Source organism: Elgaria multicarinata, chromosome 7 (assembly GCF_023053635.1).
Source record: "Elgaria multicarinata webbii isolate HBS135686 ecotype San Diego chromosome 7, rElgMul1.1.pri, whole genome shotgun sequence".
NCBI classification, from domain to species: domain Eukaryota; kingdom Metazoa; phylum Chordata; class Lepidosauria; order Squamata; family Anguidae; genus Elgaria; species Elgaria multicarinata.
In genome coordinates this window covers 80,644,874-80,663,021 of record NC_086177.1, presented here as the reverse complement: position 1 = coordinate 80,663,021, position 18,148 = coordinate 80,644,874, and the positions used below count along the sequence as shown (strand labels likewise).

The 18,148-nt window shown below is 40.8% G+C and overlaps 1 protein-coding gene across 4 annotated transcripts in view; it reads right to left on the bottom strand.

The window, feature by feature from the left end:
* RALYL (RALY RNA binding protein like) overlaps positions 1 to 18,148 on the bottom strand; it is a 147,958-nt gene that overhangs the window by 62,856 nt on the left and 66,954 nt on the right. Inside the window, exon 1 of one of the 4 annotated variants that reach the window (XM_063129882.1) lies at positions 5,154 to 5,267. The exons of the other annotated variants lie outside the window; for them this stretch is intronic. Within the exon in view, the coding sequence (XP_062985952.1) occupies positions 5,154 to 5,190 (37 nt within the window). The 5' untranslated portion in view covers positions 5,191 to 5,267. Of the gene's footprint in view, positions 1 to 5,153; positions 5,268 to 18,148 lie in introns of those variants that run through there. 4 annotated transcript variants of the gene reach the window in all.

The following is an 18,148-nucleotide window of genomic DNA, read 5'->3' as shown; positions in this document are numbered from 1 at the left end:
CAGGCAAATGTTCCCTTTTTCAGACTCCTATTTCCATAGGGTGATTTCCTGTACTTTCCTAGCATTCAGAGCTTGAACAGGACCAGATGCTTCCTATTAATTGTCAATGCATTCTACAGGGATCTTCCCCAGCACTTATCCTGATGAAATGAGTTCCACAAGATGAATATACTCCCTGTTAATTTAAATAAAACTTGTACAGGAGAAAGACTCTCTGGATTGCTCTCTGAGTTGTTGGACTATAGAATTTTCATCTTTTTCTTTAAAACACAGATGCTTCTCTATTATTATTATTTTACTTCCAAACATTATTTACTTCCAAACATTATTTTACTTCCAAACAAGCTGGAGTGTGTTCAGAGGAGGGCAACCAGGATGATCAGGGGTCTGGAAACAAAGCCCTATGAAGAGAGACTGAAAGAACTGGGCATGTTTAGCCTGGAGAAGAGAAGATTGAGGGGAGACATGATAGCACTCTTCAAATACTGAAAATGTTGTCACACAGAGGAGGGCCAGGATCTCTTCTCGATCCTCCCAGAGTGCAGGACACGGAATCACGGGCTCAAGTTAAAGGAAGCCAGATTCCAGCTGGACATCAGGAAAAACTTCCTGACTGTTAGAGCAGTACGATAATGGAATCAGTTACCTTGGGAGGTTGTGGGCTCTCCCACACTAGAGGCATTCAAGAGGCAGCTGGACAACCATCTGTCAGGGATGCTTCAGGGTGGATTCCTGCATTGAGCAGGGGGTTGGACTCGATGGCCTTGTAGGCCCCTTCCAACTCTGCTATTCTACGATTCTATGACATGCAAGTTGTTATTCAATGCATTGGATTACTGCAATGTCTTATATGTGAAGCTACACTTGAAGTCTCTTTTGAAATGTCAATTAATTAAGAGATAGCAGAGAGAGGATCAACAGGATGCAATCATGTTTCACCTGTATTAAAAGATATTTAGTAGTTACCATAGTCTTCTGGGTACATTTTTTTTTTTGGTATTTAAAGCTCTAAATGGCCTCCAACCGGGATACTTGAAAAGCAACCTTTTCTTATATGAACTTGCTGATCTTCAAGCTCTGCTTCCAATGCCTTTCTTTGGATGCCCAAGTACCTGAGATTAGGTAGACAGAAAGCCCTTTTAGACTTTGGACCCATCTTTGTAACATTCTTCCCAGAGAGATTTACATTAGTATCTTTTAGATATCAGTTCAAGGCCCTTTAAATTCTCCAAGGAATGTGTTCTATGCTTATGTTAACTGCTGCTTTTATTTATCAGCTCATGAACCTACAAAAGAAATTTTAGTTTCAAGGTCATTTTCAAGGATGAAGAAAATAACGACCGACGAATCTGCAACACATCATGACAGGTATGTAATAGTTTGTATATCTTACTTGGTTATCATTATCTTCCATCTTCCATTAAGGAAGTAGATCCAGTTTTTGGTCATCAGTAATTTGATGAAAAAAGATAAAATCTGTAGGACAAGCCTGTCACTCTCCCCTTATACAGTACTATTATGACCATCAAAGAAGATCATCATTAAGAAGCATTTTCCCACACGAGAATATGGGTTGGATCCAGACTTCATCATACTTAGAGTAGACACATTGAAATCAATTGATCTCAGTGGGTCTACTCTAGTATGAGTAAGTTTTGGTTCCAGCTCCTTGAAAGGAAATCCATAAGCAAAGTTTCACACATGTGACTTGAATCAGGTTTAAATTGATCTATAATTTAACATTATAGATCATCAACTGAAATATAAACTTGACCATTATTATATCTTGTATTGGAAATGTTCACTCAGGGCATAAGTAGTGCAAGAGAGACCTAGCGGCTATTCTTAGCATTTTGAATGAAAATGATCTTGGCAAGTTGAGGAAATCTAATTGTCAAGGTTTCCTCATCCTCCAGATGCCCCACAGCATCAGATCTGTGGATAGGGTCCTCTCAGTAGTGGTGCCCTGTTTATGGAATTCTCTTCTCAGGGAGGCTTTGCCTAGAGTTTATTTCTGGCTTTTGCCAGGCAAAACCTTTCTATTACCCAAGCTTTTATATATTTATTAAAGTGTAATGAATTTATTACCAGTTAAGCTGTTTTATGCTTTTTAAGCATTTATTGTTATTTTGTTATATATGCTATTTTTATTTACTAAGTTGCAATAAATATTTATATTGAGGGATGTCATGGAACATGTAAAAATAAATAAGTAAATGCAGATATATCACCATCATTTCAAATACTCATAGTTCTTATTTTATTAAAAAAATCCCTTTAAAATCTACTAATTTCCAGTTCTTCAAAGCAACACCCATTGTCTACAAGGATGGATACTGTGAATACTATGGATGGATGCTATTCAACATCCCTTGAAACATTCACCTAAATTTATGTTTTACATATAGTCATTACAATTCATTCCCATTTGCTGTAGCATATCATTTGTGATGTGCAAACTGTTCATTTAGAACTTCCTTATGCATCCAACATTTCAAAAATATTAAAAGGATATATGGACCTGGAGTCATTTTCTATAAAGGAGCTAGATCCAAGATGACTCCGGTTATCACTTTAATTATAGTGAAGAGATTTAGGGGACTCTGACTGTTAAAGATCTTAAATGTTTCCCATTCACAGAAAACCTTGTATAAGCATTGAGCACATGTAGTTTATTCAGTAAAAGGTACAGATACAAAACAGATCACAGGATTGTACTCCTACGATTAAGCAGTGGCTAGAGATTATGAAATGACAAAATACATAATCATTTTGAGATTCAAGAGCTAATAAAGATATTTTAAAATGTATCAGTTTAGTGATAGGTTGAGACTGAAACCGCAAATAATCCTGAACTGGCCACCCTGTATATGGCTAGCAGGAATGCCAGTAAGTGACCAAGAAAAAGGTGAAACAATGCTATGAATGACTGTGATTTCAACAGTAAGGAATGATTATAATTACTACTTATGGTGTTCTTCTAATCTGGTGCTACCATGTTGATGATTTGTTTATCTTAAAAACGTATATCTTGCCCGTTCAATGTGTTTGCTCAGGGCAGCCTGCAACAACACTTAAAAGCAATAATAAACAAATGAAAATGAAACAATAGTATTAACAATAGAGACAGGCTCAGCAGATTAAAAACAAACAGACCCATGTATATGTGCAAAATACCTTGCATCCCAGTATGCCGTGAATCCCCTATGGCTGAACGTTTTAGCAGCTTACCCCACTTCTGCTTGAAGAATTGTCAATGGAAAGTTTGACAAAATCCAGACCTGAGATGCATATTACTAGCGGATACTACCTAGCTGCAAAGGATCAATCGGATGCTACAGATCTGGGATGTGAGTCTGTTGGGATCAGCCTCACACTTTGCCCTAGGCACTATCACAGTTTATTCCTACATTGCCTCTTTGCTTCCTAATTTCCCGGTCCAACCCCAACTTGCCTGCTCCAATGAAGCTGTTCCAGTCTTGCTTTGATTCCTCTCTGGGTTTCTAGATCTGATCCCACTTCCTCCAAGCTGCATGCCTGAAGCTTAACCGTGAAATTGACTTTCAGAGTGCAGCTTCTGTCAAATACAATTCTGCTTGAGTTTCTGTCCTACTGGCCATGACTCTGCCAAGGTTACATTACCACAATGGCCCCTGGCCCTACCAATGTGATAGAAAAAACTGTGATATCAAAAACTCCCTTGGGATGAAGACTTCAAATAGCTTCCTCCCATGTAGTCGTAAGATTTTTGTTTTTTAAACAAAGGAAATGGTTGCAGAGTCATGGTCAGCCAGACTAAGAGCTAAGCAAACTAATGCTATAGCCAAATAAAGTGCAAACACAAGTTTTATGCTCTATAGGTTATCTCGCTACATTTTGCTTTCAGCGTCTAGTTCCGCATCCTGAACTACTGTACCTACAAGATACATTTTCAAGATAGATGCTGCAAAATAGCTTGGCATTAAGTCATCGTAAAAACATGGATCAGCAGGAAACAGGCAGTGTGACCAATTCCATAGGATAAGCTACTGCTGAGAATGTGGAAAAGGTTCATGGCTTTTTAAAAGTGCCATATTCACCACCACCCCTCTAGGATCGTTTTGTTGTTGTTCTATGGACCATAAAGGATCCTTTCCACTCCCAGACACAGCATACTTTGTCCTACCTCAAGAAGCTTTTATGGAAGTAAAGGGTGGTTAAAAACAGTATTTAACATTTGGACAAAAGAAAGAAACAAAGCTCATTGGCTCATGCCAATTAATAATATATTTGCATTTGCTTGCCTTTCATCCTTGCCTACCTGCTTTGATTTGCAACCTTTAACAAGATAATTCCCACTTCATTCTCAGCATGACTGTAAGGGCAGTCCTATTGAAGTTAATGGGAAAACTATTTATTTTATTGCTGCTTTTAATCTTAACTACATTAGCATGGACTTGAGAGCTTCGACCCTACAAGTTTTTTTATTTGACTCAGGTATGCAAATGTAGCTGGTTTCGGAGCACACTATAGTTGATGCCATATTTGGTTTAAGAAACAAAATACAATTGATCATGAAGTGGAATTTTTTTTAACCTGCTCCTGTATTCAGAATTTTATTTTGAATCCACAGATATTCTTTCTATTTTCCTCCCTTTATCGGTTTCTTTTCTTCAAAAGTAGCACATGAAAAATGAGGGCGATTGAACTTCAAACATCTCTAGCTCCCTTAAGTCAATTTGCATAAAATAATATAGCACTGCAAAAAAATTCTTCTCTCTCCTCCCCCGTCTCTTCTTAAGGGCAAAACCTCAACCCATCCAGTCATTATGTTCTGAATAAAGAATGCTGAGCTGGTGTGAACTTACATTTAATCTCTATTTCCTTGTTGGTTTTATAAAGTAGTCACACTTGCTGATGGTTTCCATAGTAACAAGTGAGCTTATTTTCCATTCTTATGATCTCTACATCACCTAATAATATAGATGCTGTAATGTAAAAGCACCAAAATATACCACTTGTGCCATTCTCGTGTTATTTATCCACTGCAGAAGAAAGTAAGGGATAGTTTTCAATCAAATGAGGAGACATTTTCCTCCTCAATGATCTAATTTATATTTCTTTTTACACACACACACACACGCACACACACACGCAGAATTATGGCTACTTACATCTTTGGTTTCTGCGTTTGGTCTTGTACATAGTCATTCTGAAGAAATCCTGCTATCCAAGAAACAATTCTCTCCGACACTGAGACAAAGAAGCTGTGCTTCTGCTGTGTAGTGAGGCAGTTGCTCACTGACAGAAGGTAACCAGCAATCTCCCGGCAAAAGCCAGGGTAATACCATTCTCATCAAATCTTGGGGAGATATTCTGATTCTGTTACCTCTCATGCAACTTGGAGGCAAAATGTACCTTCCCCTACCCCTTGTTCCTGTGACATTTAGGCATCTTACCTGAAAACCCACAAACTATAAGGAGACATAACTTGAACAGTGTTGCTTTAATGGTGTAATAATTACATATTATTTCCCAGTGTGACCTCTGTGTTCTTCCTTGGAAATCAAGATTGGGATCTTGAGTAAGTGAATGTACAAGTAATTAAAAACTGACTTCTTCATGAAGAGGCAGTAGGAAAAAAAAGCCTCTCAAAAAAAAACAGAAATAAGAACATCTAAGTACTTATCTTTGTACAGACCATGATTTCACGATCACTTATCCAAAACTATGGTTTGCTTTAACCTGCTGATTTTATATATATACATATATATATATATATATAGTTAGTTAGTTAGTTAGTTAGTTAGTTAGTTAGTTAGTCAAAGGCAGAAAGAGAGAAGATAAAAAACACCCAGTAAGCTAAATTTATGGGAGTTTTGTTAGGGAAGAGTAAGGATTACATTACTGCACAATTGGAAACATGAAAATATGTTGAAGAAGGAATTTTTCTAAGACACTTCTGCCAATTTTGATTTCCCCTTGTATAGTTGTAAACCACATTTTCACAGTCTCTTTAGGATCCAATCCGTATGTTAAAGCTATTTGATAGTGAACATGCTTTTTACTTCATAGCTTTGTTCCCATTGTCAACTAATTGGATGCCAAAGTAAGAGGCAGTAGTCCATGAAAACTATTAATATGCACTTTGTGTGTTCAAACTAAGTCCGTACAATGATACTGCCAGTGCCTTAGTGTTTTCAGAGGAATTCCATTTTCTCCCCATGCCTCCATTTTGTCTGTATGTAGCTGTCAAGAGCTAGCTGCTAATGGTGATGGTGCCTGAATAGCAGGACGAGCATTCATTTGGAATGGAGAGGTGTATGTCTTAGCACCTTCTTACTGTGTATCTTCGTTTGGCTGTATGTGCACATGTGTACCTGACTGACACAAAAATGTGATCTTCTGTAGAGGTGTGGCATGCAGTGGATTATTCACTGTGCTAGATTGAGAAGGGCTTTTTTTGTTATTTATTTATTTCATTTATGTCTTGCCTTTTTTGCTCAACCCTGTGAGGTAGGTTAGGCTGAGAGTCAGTGATTGGCCCAAAGTCACCCAGTGAGCTTCATGGTTGAGTGGTGACTAGAACCCAGACCTCCTGAGACCTAAGCCTTAGCTAGACCTACCTGTTAGTCCGCGACAGAGGGGTGAAGATCTTGTGATGGTTTTATCATGAGATCCCCCCCCCTCAGAGGGAGAGGCGTCGTGCCCGCCATTTTTTTGTTTTCTTAAAGAGCCAACAGCGCACAAGTGCTCGTGAGCAAAAGGTAAGTGGTTTTTTTTTTGGTTTTTAAAAAATATTTTCCCCACTCCCCCCACCCCCCCATGGGCACAGTGCTTCTGAGGCGCTCTCCGCCCCGTGTGCAGGTCCCGGCTCCTCACAAGGAACTGCAAAGAGCCAGGACAAACCGCGGCGCCCAGCCACACGTTCTGTGTTCTTGGGCTCAGCCCGAGACCGTGGAAAAACTGGGCCTAAAGGGTAGGGCGAGATCCCGGGGCAAGAGAGGGATCATCCTTCCCTGATCCCGGGATCCCCTGTGTGTCATGTGGACGCACAGGGACAATCCTGGGGATCACCCTGGGATAAAGCCCTATCTAGCTATGTACCTAGTCCAACAATCTAACCACACTGGATCTCTTGTACCATAAACTTTTACAGAAAGCAATTTAAATGTAATAAATAAATAAATAAATAAATGTAATAAATAAAATAAATAAATTAAAAAAACATTGATTAGTATAGTGGTGCCGGCCCTGGACCGGCAGTGATAAAATGAGAAGAGGCAGGAAATTATGGTTCACCAAACAAAAAATGGGAGAGGCACTAGGGAAATGGCAAGGCAGTACTTGGAGGCCTCAGTGCAGTGGGACACCTTCAGTTTCAATGGCACAAGGTTGGCCACACAGGAGGTAGAATGTATAGATTTCTAGAGATATCAGGAGAAATAATCTATATAAATAAAAATGAAAAAGACCGTTCGTTACTGTCGTTATATCTCCGAAAGTTCTTCACCGATTGCTTTGAAATTTTGACACAGCGTTGCGTTCGAATACGCGAGCGTTGTTATGTAACTATGTTCTCTATGGGGTCAAAGGTTTGTCTTAAAATCGAAGAAATAGGCCTCCTCAAAACCAGTCCTGCTGATCATTGTGACATCACCAACCAGTAGGCCAATCCGCTGCCTCTGCCTCCTCTCCTATTTGCATGTACTCTCGCAATTGGCTGAGTGAATATAGATGTCACACCTGTGACAGTTACACGTTCTGAAGAAAGGTAACTGCCAGGAGTTTCCAGTAACCTCCTCACCGTAAAAACATGCTTTTATATCTTCGAAAGTTCTTCACCGATTGCTTTGAAATTTTGACACAGCGTTGCGTTCGAATACGCGAGAGTTGTTATGTAACTATGTTCTCTATGGGGTCAAAGGTTTGTCTTAAAATCGAAGAAATAGGCCTCCTCAAAACCAGTCCTGCTGATCATTGTGACATCACCAACCAGTAGGCCAATCCGCTGCCTCTGCCTCCTCTCCTATTTGCATGTACTCTCGCAATTGGCTGAGTGAATATAGATGTCACACCTGTGACAGTTACACGTTCTGAAGAAAGGTAACTGCCAGGAGTTTCCAGTAACCTCCTCACCGTAAAAACATGCTTTTATATCTCCGAAAGTTCTTCACCGATTGCTTTGAAATTTTGACACAGCGTTGCGTTCGAATACGTGAGCGTTGTTATGTAACTATGTTCTCTATGGGGTCAAAGGTTTGTCTTAAAATCGAAGAAATAGGCCTCCTCAAAACCAGTCCTGCTGATCATTGTGACATCACCAACCAGTAGGCCAATCCGCTCCCTCTGCCTCCTCTCCTATTTGCATGTACTCTCGCAATTGGCTGAGTGAATATAGATGTCACACCTGTGACAGTTACACGTTCTGAAGAAAGGTAACTGCCAGGAGTTTCCGCTAACCTCCTCACCGTAAAAACATCCTTTTTTAAAAACCAAACAATTTGCTTTACTTCATCCAAATAATGCCTCGCAGAAGATCACACTCAGGTCGTCGTACTCGCGGAGCGGAAGCACTGCGACGAGAAATTGCAAATCGGACTGAGGAAGAACGGGCATCAGCAAACGAGAAAAAAAGGAAAAGAATGCCTCAAATACATGCCAAGGAACCAGCCAAGCAACGTTCAGCCAGACTTGAGGATGCACGGTTGCGAGCACGGCAATCGCGTTCTACAGCTTCAGATCTGCTTTGTTCTCAACAGAATGAACGCGACAGGCTGAGAGCGGCTGAAAGACGTCAACGAGAAACAGCACATCAGCGTCAAACATGACTCCGTGGTAAACAATCACACGATTACAATCGCCTTGCATTCCGGTACAACCCAGCTGATGATTATAGTTTGAGGCGGCATGTTCTCATCGGCACTGTGACTGAAGTGTGTCCTTATTGCAGGGCTCTTAAATTTAATGGAGAAACAAAAGGAATGTGTTGCGCTGCTGGAAAAATTAAACTGCCTCAACTTGGAGGACCACCAGAGCCATTACAAACTTTGCTTGCTGGATATACTGCAGAATCAAAGCATTTCCTATCTAACATCAGGAAATACAACTCATGCTTCCAAATGACGTCGTTCGGTGCAGAAATAATCACAGCTCCATTTATGCCAACTTTCAAAGTCAAAGGACAAATTTATCATAAAGCCGGCTCCTTCCTTCCGTTTCAAGATAGTCAACATAAATTCCTACAAATGTATTTCATTGGTGATGGCAATGATGAATTGAATGCACGCTGCGGAATTTATACCAGCATAAAAAGGTCCATCGTTTCAAAACTGCAACAGCTACTTCACGAAAAAAACAATTTAGTACATTTGTTCAAAACAGCAATTGACATGATGCCATCTGATACACACAAGATTGTTATTCATGCTGACAAAACACCTGCTGGAGAACATGTTCGAAGATTCAATGCTCCAACTATAGACGAAGTGGCAATTGTTATAGTCAGAGATCAATCTTGACAGGACCTTTCAAAGGTGAAGATGTCCTCATTCCTCGCATTCCTATGATTCCAACAGATATGCCATTTCAATTTAAGAGATTGCAATTCCCAATTCGATTGGCGTTTGCAATCACCATCAACAAAGCTCAGGGCCAATCTTTAGAATTGTGCGGTTTAGATCTAGACACAGATTGCTTCTCACATGGACAATTATATGTTGTGTGTTCTAGAGTCGGCAAACCAGACAATCTCTATATCTACACAGACAATGGAACAACTAAAAATATTGTATATCCACAAGCATTGTGAAATTAAACATATTAGAAACATCCGCTTTGTCTTTTCTTTCTTTTCAATTTAACCAGACTGAGCCACAGCAACGCGTGGCAGAGTACAGCTAGTGAGAAATAAAGTCAGAGCAGGTATATTACTTGTTTCAGAGGAAAGCGAACATAGAGGGCTTTACTCATAGTTGCTCATAGTCACTTGGAAACCCACAGCAAGTGGTGGCTACCCTGGCTCTCAGAGCTTTTTGGTCACAAATTCACAATGCTCAGTAGGGTCTTTGCCTGAGTGGGAGTGAATCCCATGATTCAGTGGTCTTCTGTTCCATGTAGACAAATGTTACCACAGGCCATGATGGAGACCGAGGGCAGGCTGAGCTGAATTTAGGAATGTTGTTCAAAGCTAGATTTGGAATTAAAGCCAGTGAAAAAGTGTCTCTTCTTGGACCCCAATTAGTCCATGGAAAAAGACAAATGCAAAGAGGGAACTAGGGGAAAGGAGACAAAAAGCTTAATCCCATGTACCTGCTTCCCTCAGATTATCCCCGTAGCGCTAAGCTTTAGCGGTTGTTGTTGTTTTTGCTACTGGGCGACAGCGATTCTTTGCATACCAGGAAGTGAGTTTAAGGGGGGAAATGTAAAAAAATCAATGGATGACCCAATTCAATTCAAATTTGGTATGCTTAAAGCTCTCCCTAATATCTATTACTGTACCAATTTTGGTGTCTTTATCGTTAACGCTTACGCAGATGTAAGCATTTCTTTAAAATCCTGCTCCTGTGCCCCAGCGGCGGCTCGGAAGATATGCTAAAAATGTAGGGGCTAAATACGGCAAATCTTTTTGCTTTATTGCACAATTAAGGCAGGGTGCATGGGAGAACTTCACAATCAAAGCAGATTATAAGGTGGAAAACTTCTGAGTCCTTTGCACGCAATTCGCAGTGATTGCACAGTATAACGCTGGTGTGATAAAGCTCAAAGAAGAAAATGAGCTAAGTGGTGGCTCTTCCTGGCTCGAGATTCTGCACCGCCCTACGCTTTTAGCGAACCACTAAGCTTAAAGCCATCATGGTCTTATTCTTACTCTGTAGGCCCAAGGTGGTGAGCCCACAATGATCTGCAGACCCACTAATGCACCTATGAAGTCCTCAAGAACCTGCAGACTGGTTCCCCGTGTGGTCACGCAGCACCGCTGAAATGAATTGCTGCTTAAATGCAGGTGTGGCTGCTTCAGTGGGGTGAAACTGGGTATTCAAGGCAGGAAAGTAGCGCAAGCAAGAAGGAAAACTCTGGCCCTAGAAATGTGGGTTTAGCGCCAGAGTGAGAATTCATTCAAAGAGAATCTAAACTGTACAGTTCACACAACGAAATAGCACAGGTACACTTTATATATAATGTCCGGCTTTTGTAAACCACCCAAAGAACTTTGGCTATGGGGCAGTATATAAATCATAGAATCGTAGAATAGCAGAGTTGGAAGGGGCCCACAAGGCCATCGAGTCCAACCCCCTGCTCAATGCAGGAATCTACCCTAAAGCATCTCTGACAGATGGTTGTCCAGCTGCCTCTTGAATGCCTCTAGCGTGAGAGAGCTCACCACCTGGCCCTCCTCTGTGTGACAACCTTTTAAGTATTTGAAGAGTGCTGATGTAATAAATAAATTAATAAATCCGATTTGAAAGATCCCTTACTGAGCTCAGCTTCTATAAATGTGTTGTGTGATGTATGAGTGCTATTATCTACGTTTGGTATCAAAATGGGCTGTTCCCAGTCTGTGTACAGAACTATCTAAAATAGCAACAACCATATAACTGGAACTTTAGTCAAATCCTGACCAGGTAACCTGGGAATTTGTGGGTAGTTTCTCATTATCTCTATCAGTGCAATTAATTCTGTTGGTCCTATATAACCTTTTCATTTTATTAAATGATACAGAATTTGAATAAAAGTTAACAATTCTCTTTTTTAAAATACCCTTTTAGATAGGAAGATAATACAATCCTAGATAGAAGCTAACTCTACTCCTGAATTTGAAATTTCTCCATTAATTGAGAGTTTCCACTAGACTTGCATTTGTGCTATTAAGGTTTGGAACTAAAGAAAAAAATACAAGTACTTAATATGCTTAAGATTTAGGGAGATTTCTAGATGTTGTTATGGTAACAAAGGGATTAGCTTTTATCCTAAAGCAGACAAATTAGTTTTCTCCCTTGTATTACAGTTCTCAAAGATAACGGCAAAACTTAATTAATAGGCTACCTCTGGACATTATGAATGCAATCCAAGAAGAGCAGATGCTGTACATTTCCCATTAAAATAAGCAGTGTTACTGCAATTGTAGTCCTTAATAATCCACACTCTTGCAGCCCACAGGACCTTTTCCTTGTAGATATACTTAATTCCTTATTAGTTGTTCTCAAGCTTTACACAGAATTTTCACAGAGCTCTCAAATGCAGCAGAAACAGCTCATAGCATGGGTGGAGAAGGGGTGAAAGAATCAGTGGCTAGGATCTTTTATTCCTTATTATCTCTTGAGTGGCTGATCTCCCAAAACAGTTGGAAGGAATAAAATGTTTCTTAACCCTCCCTGCAATAACTACCACAGATTGTAGTCCAGTTTGCACACATAAGTAACCTAGGGTTTTTAAATTCTGGGTTACTGAGAATGAGCTAGTGTGCTAGTGCACACTGCTTGATCACTCCAACAATTGTCCATGGATTTTTAGCCACTCCCACTAACAGGAGGAGCCAAGTGGGAGTGATCTAGCCACATGAATTAGCATGCAGGCCTGGTCACAGTAATTGTTCATGCAAACCAGGTCATTTAGTATGCTCAGGCTGCAATGCTATACCCTTACATGGAGTAAGCACTGTTGAAGTCAGTAGAGCTTCCATCTGAGTAGACATTGCACTATTAAACATGCCATCTTCTTTAAAGAGTAGTATTTCCCATATATATATATCAGGTAGTGAGCTATAAATGTCCTAATGTCATACAATATGTTAGGTATTACAGGGGCTTTTGAAAATAATAGGTGTTGTACCAGAAGGAAATTTTTGTCCTATAATGCTTTAGTAAGATTGTTACCCCAAATGAATATCTATACATTTCTCAGTAACTTTCCAGGTTCTCAGGAGTTCTGGCTACGTCTGCTGTACTCATTGTCTTCTGCCTGCTCCACATATTATCTTCATACTGTGTTGTATAATTCTCCAAAGATGATGCCTAGTTATCAACTTTGCCTACTTATCATTTCGAAAACAACTGATTAATGTGTTTCTCACCTTTTCTGACTACTATGCATCATACATTCAGGCCCTTTTAGAACAGGAATGATGTAGGGGGTTACTATTCTTACTCTAGATTCTGTATATGTAATCTCTGTGAGGTTATATTATGAATTTGTGGTTATAGTTGTGTATTCCTGTTATCTCTCTGTATTTTTGTGGTCAGTATATCTAGGGAGAGAGTGGTATGAGTGACAGGAGGTATAGTGTATTTGCATATTTGAGATGATTGGCTGAGTGAGTGAGGGGAGTGAAGCGTGTGTGATATACAAACAGGGAGCTGTGCTGGTGCAGGGCAGATAGGGAAACGTTAGAGACAGAGATGGGGTTTGTAAAAGATGGGATTTAGAACAGACAAGGCTTGAAAAGAAAGATAGGATTTGGATAGGGTCTGCGAAGACATTGATTATGAAGAGACAAATTGCAGAGAGAGAGAGAGAGACTGGGATTTGTGTGTGTGTGAGGATATACATAGATAGGAGCTTTTAAAGTTACTTATTTACTGTTCAACATCTTAATGCTTTATTTAATAAAGATTTCTTTGTTTTATAATATCCTATGCCTACTGCTTATGGTTACAAAATGGTAAAGTAATAAAGGGCATAATGCAAATTAAAATAAAGTCAGTGTGCCCTCCAACTCATGAAGTAAAAGAGTTGGACCTGAGGGAAAGGTCCTGGTGGCAGCATTACTGTGTGTGGTGGAAAGTGTTGCCTGCTGTGGGAAAGGCCTCATTGAAATGGCATGTTCACTGGTAATAGGCAGGAATGCCACAAACCCATTCCATAGAAGCAAATCACAGTGGCAGTTAATTTCTAACTCAGCACTGTGGATGGCACAGCATTCTCCAGCTCAACTGAGGGCATCAGACTTCTGCAATGCGGGCTGCCTTGAACACACAGCTCTGTCCTCCAACAGAGGGAAATGGCCAAGGGCCTGGCACCACTGCCCCTTCCACACTATCCAATATCTGCCTCCTGAGATGTCTGCCTCATGGTGTCTAATGGTAGGGCTGGTCCTGAGATTTAGGGCTTTGCTAGACCTACCTTGAAATCAGTGCTGGAGGAGTGGTGAGCCCACGCTACAAGTAGCATGGGCCGTTGCTCCAATCCAGACATCAGATGCGATGGGCTGCAGGAAAGCCCCGTCGCGTCCTCCATTTTGTTTCCCTCTTAAAGGGCCAGGAGCGCAGCAGAGGGAAAAGTAGGGTGTTTTTTTTAAAAAAAAAATAGGGTTCCCCGCCCCCGATTTCCCCACCCTGGTAGCGATTCCCCCCTGCAATCTCCGCTCCCTGCTACCACGATCTCAGATTCCCCCCACGATCTCCGCTCCCCGCCTCAGCGATCTCCGCTCCCCGCTGCCGCGATCTCTGATTCCCCCCAATCCCCCTGGCTCCAATTCCCCCCCTGCCCAGATAGCCGTAGTGCTCCTGTGGAGCACTGTGCACCGTCCGCTGCTTTTCCCAGCTACTCATGTGTAAATGTGGTAACTGGGAAAAGCAACGGACCGGGCTATATGCCTGCTGTCTCGGGCTCAGCCCAAGACTGCGGGAAATACCAGGCCACAAGTGGTGCCAGTTACCCCGGGGCCAGGGAGGTTTGTCCGCTGCCTGAGCCCGGGCATTGCACCGGGATAACCCCTCATCTAGCAAGGCCCATAGTTTGAGTCCAAGGCAGGATGCAAGGGAAATGCTCTCAAATTAGCACAATTTCACTAAACCTGCTACTCTAGGTCTATTTAGACTTAGCCTCTATTTAGCACCATTGAGTGCTAAATCGGACTGGGGAGGAGACTGTATTGTAACCCCACCCACCTCCAACAATTGGTCTGCATAATTGTCAACTTTTCAAAAAGTGTTTTGTGAAAGCAGGACAAATAATGGTAGCAGCAAAACCTAAAAATGCAGGTCATGCAATCTAGAGTGGTAGGGCATGACCAACCATATCAATAAAGACCACTCCACCATGCTTTGTGTATCATTAGCACATTACAAGGCAAGGCAATTGCATTGGAAGCCAATACGATTGCCACTAATTAGGGCTTTAAACAAGTCAATAACTGCAATGCAATGGGTTGATAGTGATGGTGTCCGAATTCTGTTATAACTGAATGAATGGAAGGTGTCTATAATGGATTAAAAGGCTATTGTAGAATTACCCAAATGATACAATGATTGTAATGCCATCCATGATTAAAGCTAGGTGGTTTTACCTCAGCTCTAGTGAATAATATGAATAATGAATAATATGAATAATCATGCTGAGGAATTTCATACCACCCACTTTCTGATTCTGTAAACTAGAAATGCTAGAGATTGAACTGAGACCATCTTCACACAAAGCATGCAGGCATACCCGGTTTGAAGCTTTGAGTGCAAGTGTGTGTCCATCGAAAACATTCACGAATTTTCGAATGTGTGTTCGTATTCATCCTGTTCCCAGTTTGATTTCCACAAACTTTCTCAGTAGACTGAATCAGCCCTACGTTAGTCTATGGAGCAAATTTGCACAAGTTTGGGGAAATTTGCGCCAATCTCCCATTTGACCAGTATTCTTTTCAAGTTTGCAAGAATGAGAAGCAATCACATAAAGATGATGTTCGGAGAATCCTGGCAATCTCAAACATTGCTCGTTCACCCATTCCTAATTACCATCCATAGTGGGATGCAAACATCTACTTTCATCAGATTTTATGGAATTTTAATGTGGTTTTAATGGTATATTAGTTGTATCTTTTCAGCTCGTAAGCCACTTTTAGTTCTGAAATGGAGCACAGAAATCCTTAATATAAATAAATAAACAAACAAAAGCAATGTAAATCAGATTCTGTTTGCAAAGATAATGATCTAACATGCCTTAATATTTAAATTCCATCAGCAGGGAGAAACACTCTACACAAATTTAAGTTTTCTTCTCTGTTTGTCTAGTGCGATTCTTTATAAGCTTGCACAAAGAAGAGTTGGTGAAGATAGAAAGTGAAGATAGCACCATTGTCCTACCCTAATATAGATGTATGAGTCATGCTGCCAGCTTTAAGGCTTTCATCTGTGTTTTTTTATCATTTGCTTATTACTATCACAGTACCTACTGTCCGCTTCAAAGCAATTCTTTAATAATATGGTTCTTAGGGGGGGCGGAGCTTGGCAGCCATGGCGGTGGCAGGTTTCTTCTGAGGCTCTGAGCGGCGTTGCCGGAAAAAGCAATTATCTATTTTTTAATGGGCATAAATCTTTGAGCAAACGACAGGAAATGATTATAAAAGCTATCGGAGCTGGAAAGTGTTGAGAAGAGCCGATGGGATGAGGTGAGCTTGACGGAATGTCTTTATAAACTGCAGAGGCAAAACCGAAAGTAAAGTAACATGATTGATGTCGCAGTTTGAAAAGAAAGAACTTATGCTTGTTAGACGTTGATCTGATTTACAGCGATCCTCACTTCTCATCCTTTATCTTAAGTTGGAAAGATTGAAATACTGGCTTTGAAGTTGTTTGCTGTAATCTTTGTAAAGTGGAAAGTGGAAGCTGTTTGCGGTGTGCCGAGAAGGGGGGGGTGAAGGGGAAGAAACAGCATTCTGTGAGGGAGATGTGGGATTTTGAGAAACTGTGAATGATTGGATCTGATCCCCTCTAGTGAATGCTGTTGTGAACTGAATATATTTCCTCCCCCTCGGGAAGAAGGTGGTGTGTTTGGCACATAGAAGAGAAGCCAGTAAAAGTTGCTAAGGAAGTGGGGGCTCTAAGATTTATGCCCTACTCAGAAGGGTCCTATGTCCAACATTAAAAAAAAGATTAAGAAGTGGGAAAAGTTGAATATACAAAAAAAGAAACCTTCAAATCATAATTTAACCCACCTCTCCCACCTGGAAGATACAGCCCCTGGAACAGACCAGGAAGACGAAGTTATAGACCCAGTTTCTTTGGATACAGTACCAAATAAAGAAAAGAATATGGCTGAAGGGGGAAAAGCAATGGACAGCAACTTTCCCTCCCTAGCAGAAATTAAGGCAGTTATTGTAGAGAATAATATCATCATTTTTAAAAAAATGGATCTGCAAATGAATGAATTTAGACAACAAATGCGTGTTCTTTCGGATAAGACCGCAGAAAACTCGGATAAGATCAAAGAGATAGAGGCAAAAGCGGAATTGGACCAGAAGAAGCAAGAGGCTTTTGAAAAATCAACAAATATTCAATTTAAGGAATGGGAATTACGTCTGATCGCCTTGGAAGACCAATCTCGTAGATCTTCAATTCGAATAAAGCAGCTGAAGCAGATACAAGGAGAAGATCTTAGAGAAATCATTCTGAACTGGTTCAAAGAGCTGATGCCTGACATACCAATAGATGGATCGGATCTGGACCGAGTCCACCGCGTGGGGGGGCAAAACTACAAAGGGACTAGAGATATTTTGGTGAAATTTGGTAACTATTATAAAAAAGAGCAAATCATGAAAGAATTGAGATCTTTGACCCAGTTACAATATAAAGGCAAAGCAGTGCAAATTTATAATGATCTTTCTCAACATACATTAAATTGGAGACGGAGTATTAAACCAATAACTGGAATGTTAATGCAGAACAAAATTCCATACGCATGGGGTTACCCGGTTTTCTTAAGATTTACATATGGGAGGAGGGAACACAGAGTAACCTCATTGGATCAAGGTAAAGAATTGCTGAAGAGGCTGGGTCTGGATGGGGAAGCAAATGGGGCTGGAGTGGGTGGGGGAGGGAATGAGGCTGGGACATCTGGAGAGTAAGAGAATTGTTAATTATGTTTGGAGATAATTGCAAATAGAAATGCTAATATAGAAACCTGCCGGCCAGGCGCAGCACTGCCTCCCCCCCCTTTAAAGTAGATGGCTGGAGTACTAGACTCACGGGGATATGGAGGGGGGATTAGAGTGGGGGGGTGGGGAGGGGGGGAAGGTAGGAGAGGAGGGATTGGGGTAGGAGGGTGGGGGTTTTATGTATGGAGTTTGTTTTTTTATGTAAGCAAGTTTGAACTGCTGAGCACAAGGGATCGGAAGAGATTTCAAAAGGGTGATTATGGATAAAAAGATAAAGGTATCAACACTCAATGTTAAAGGTTTGGG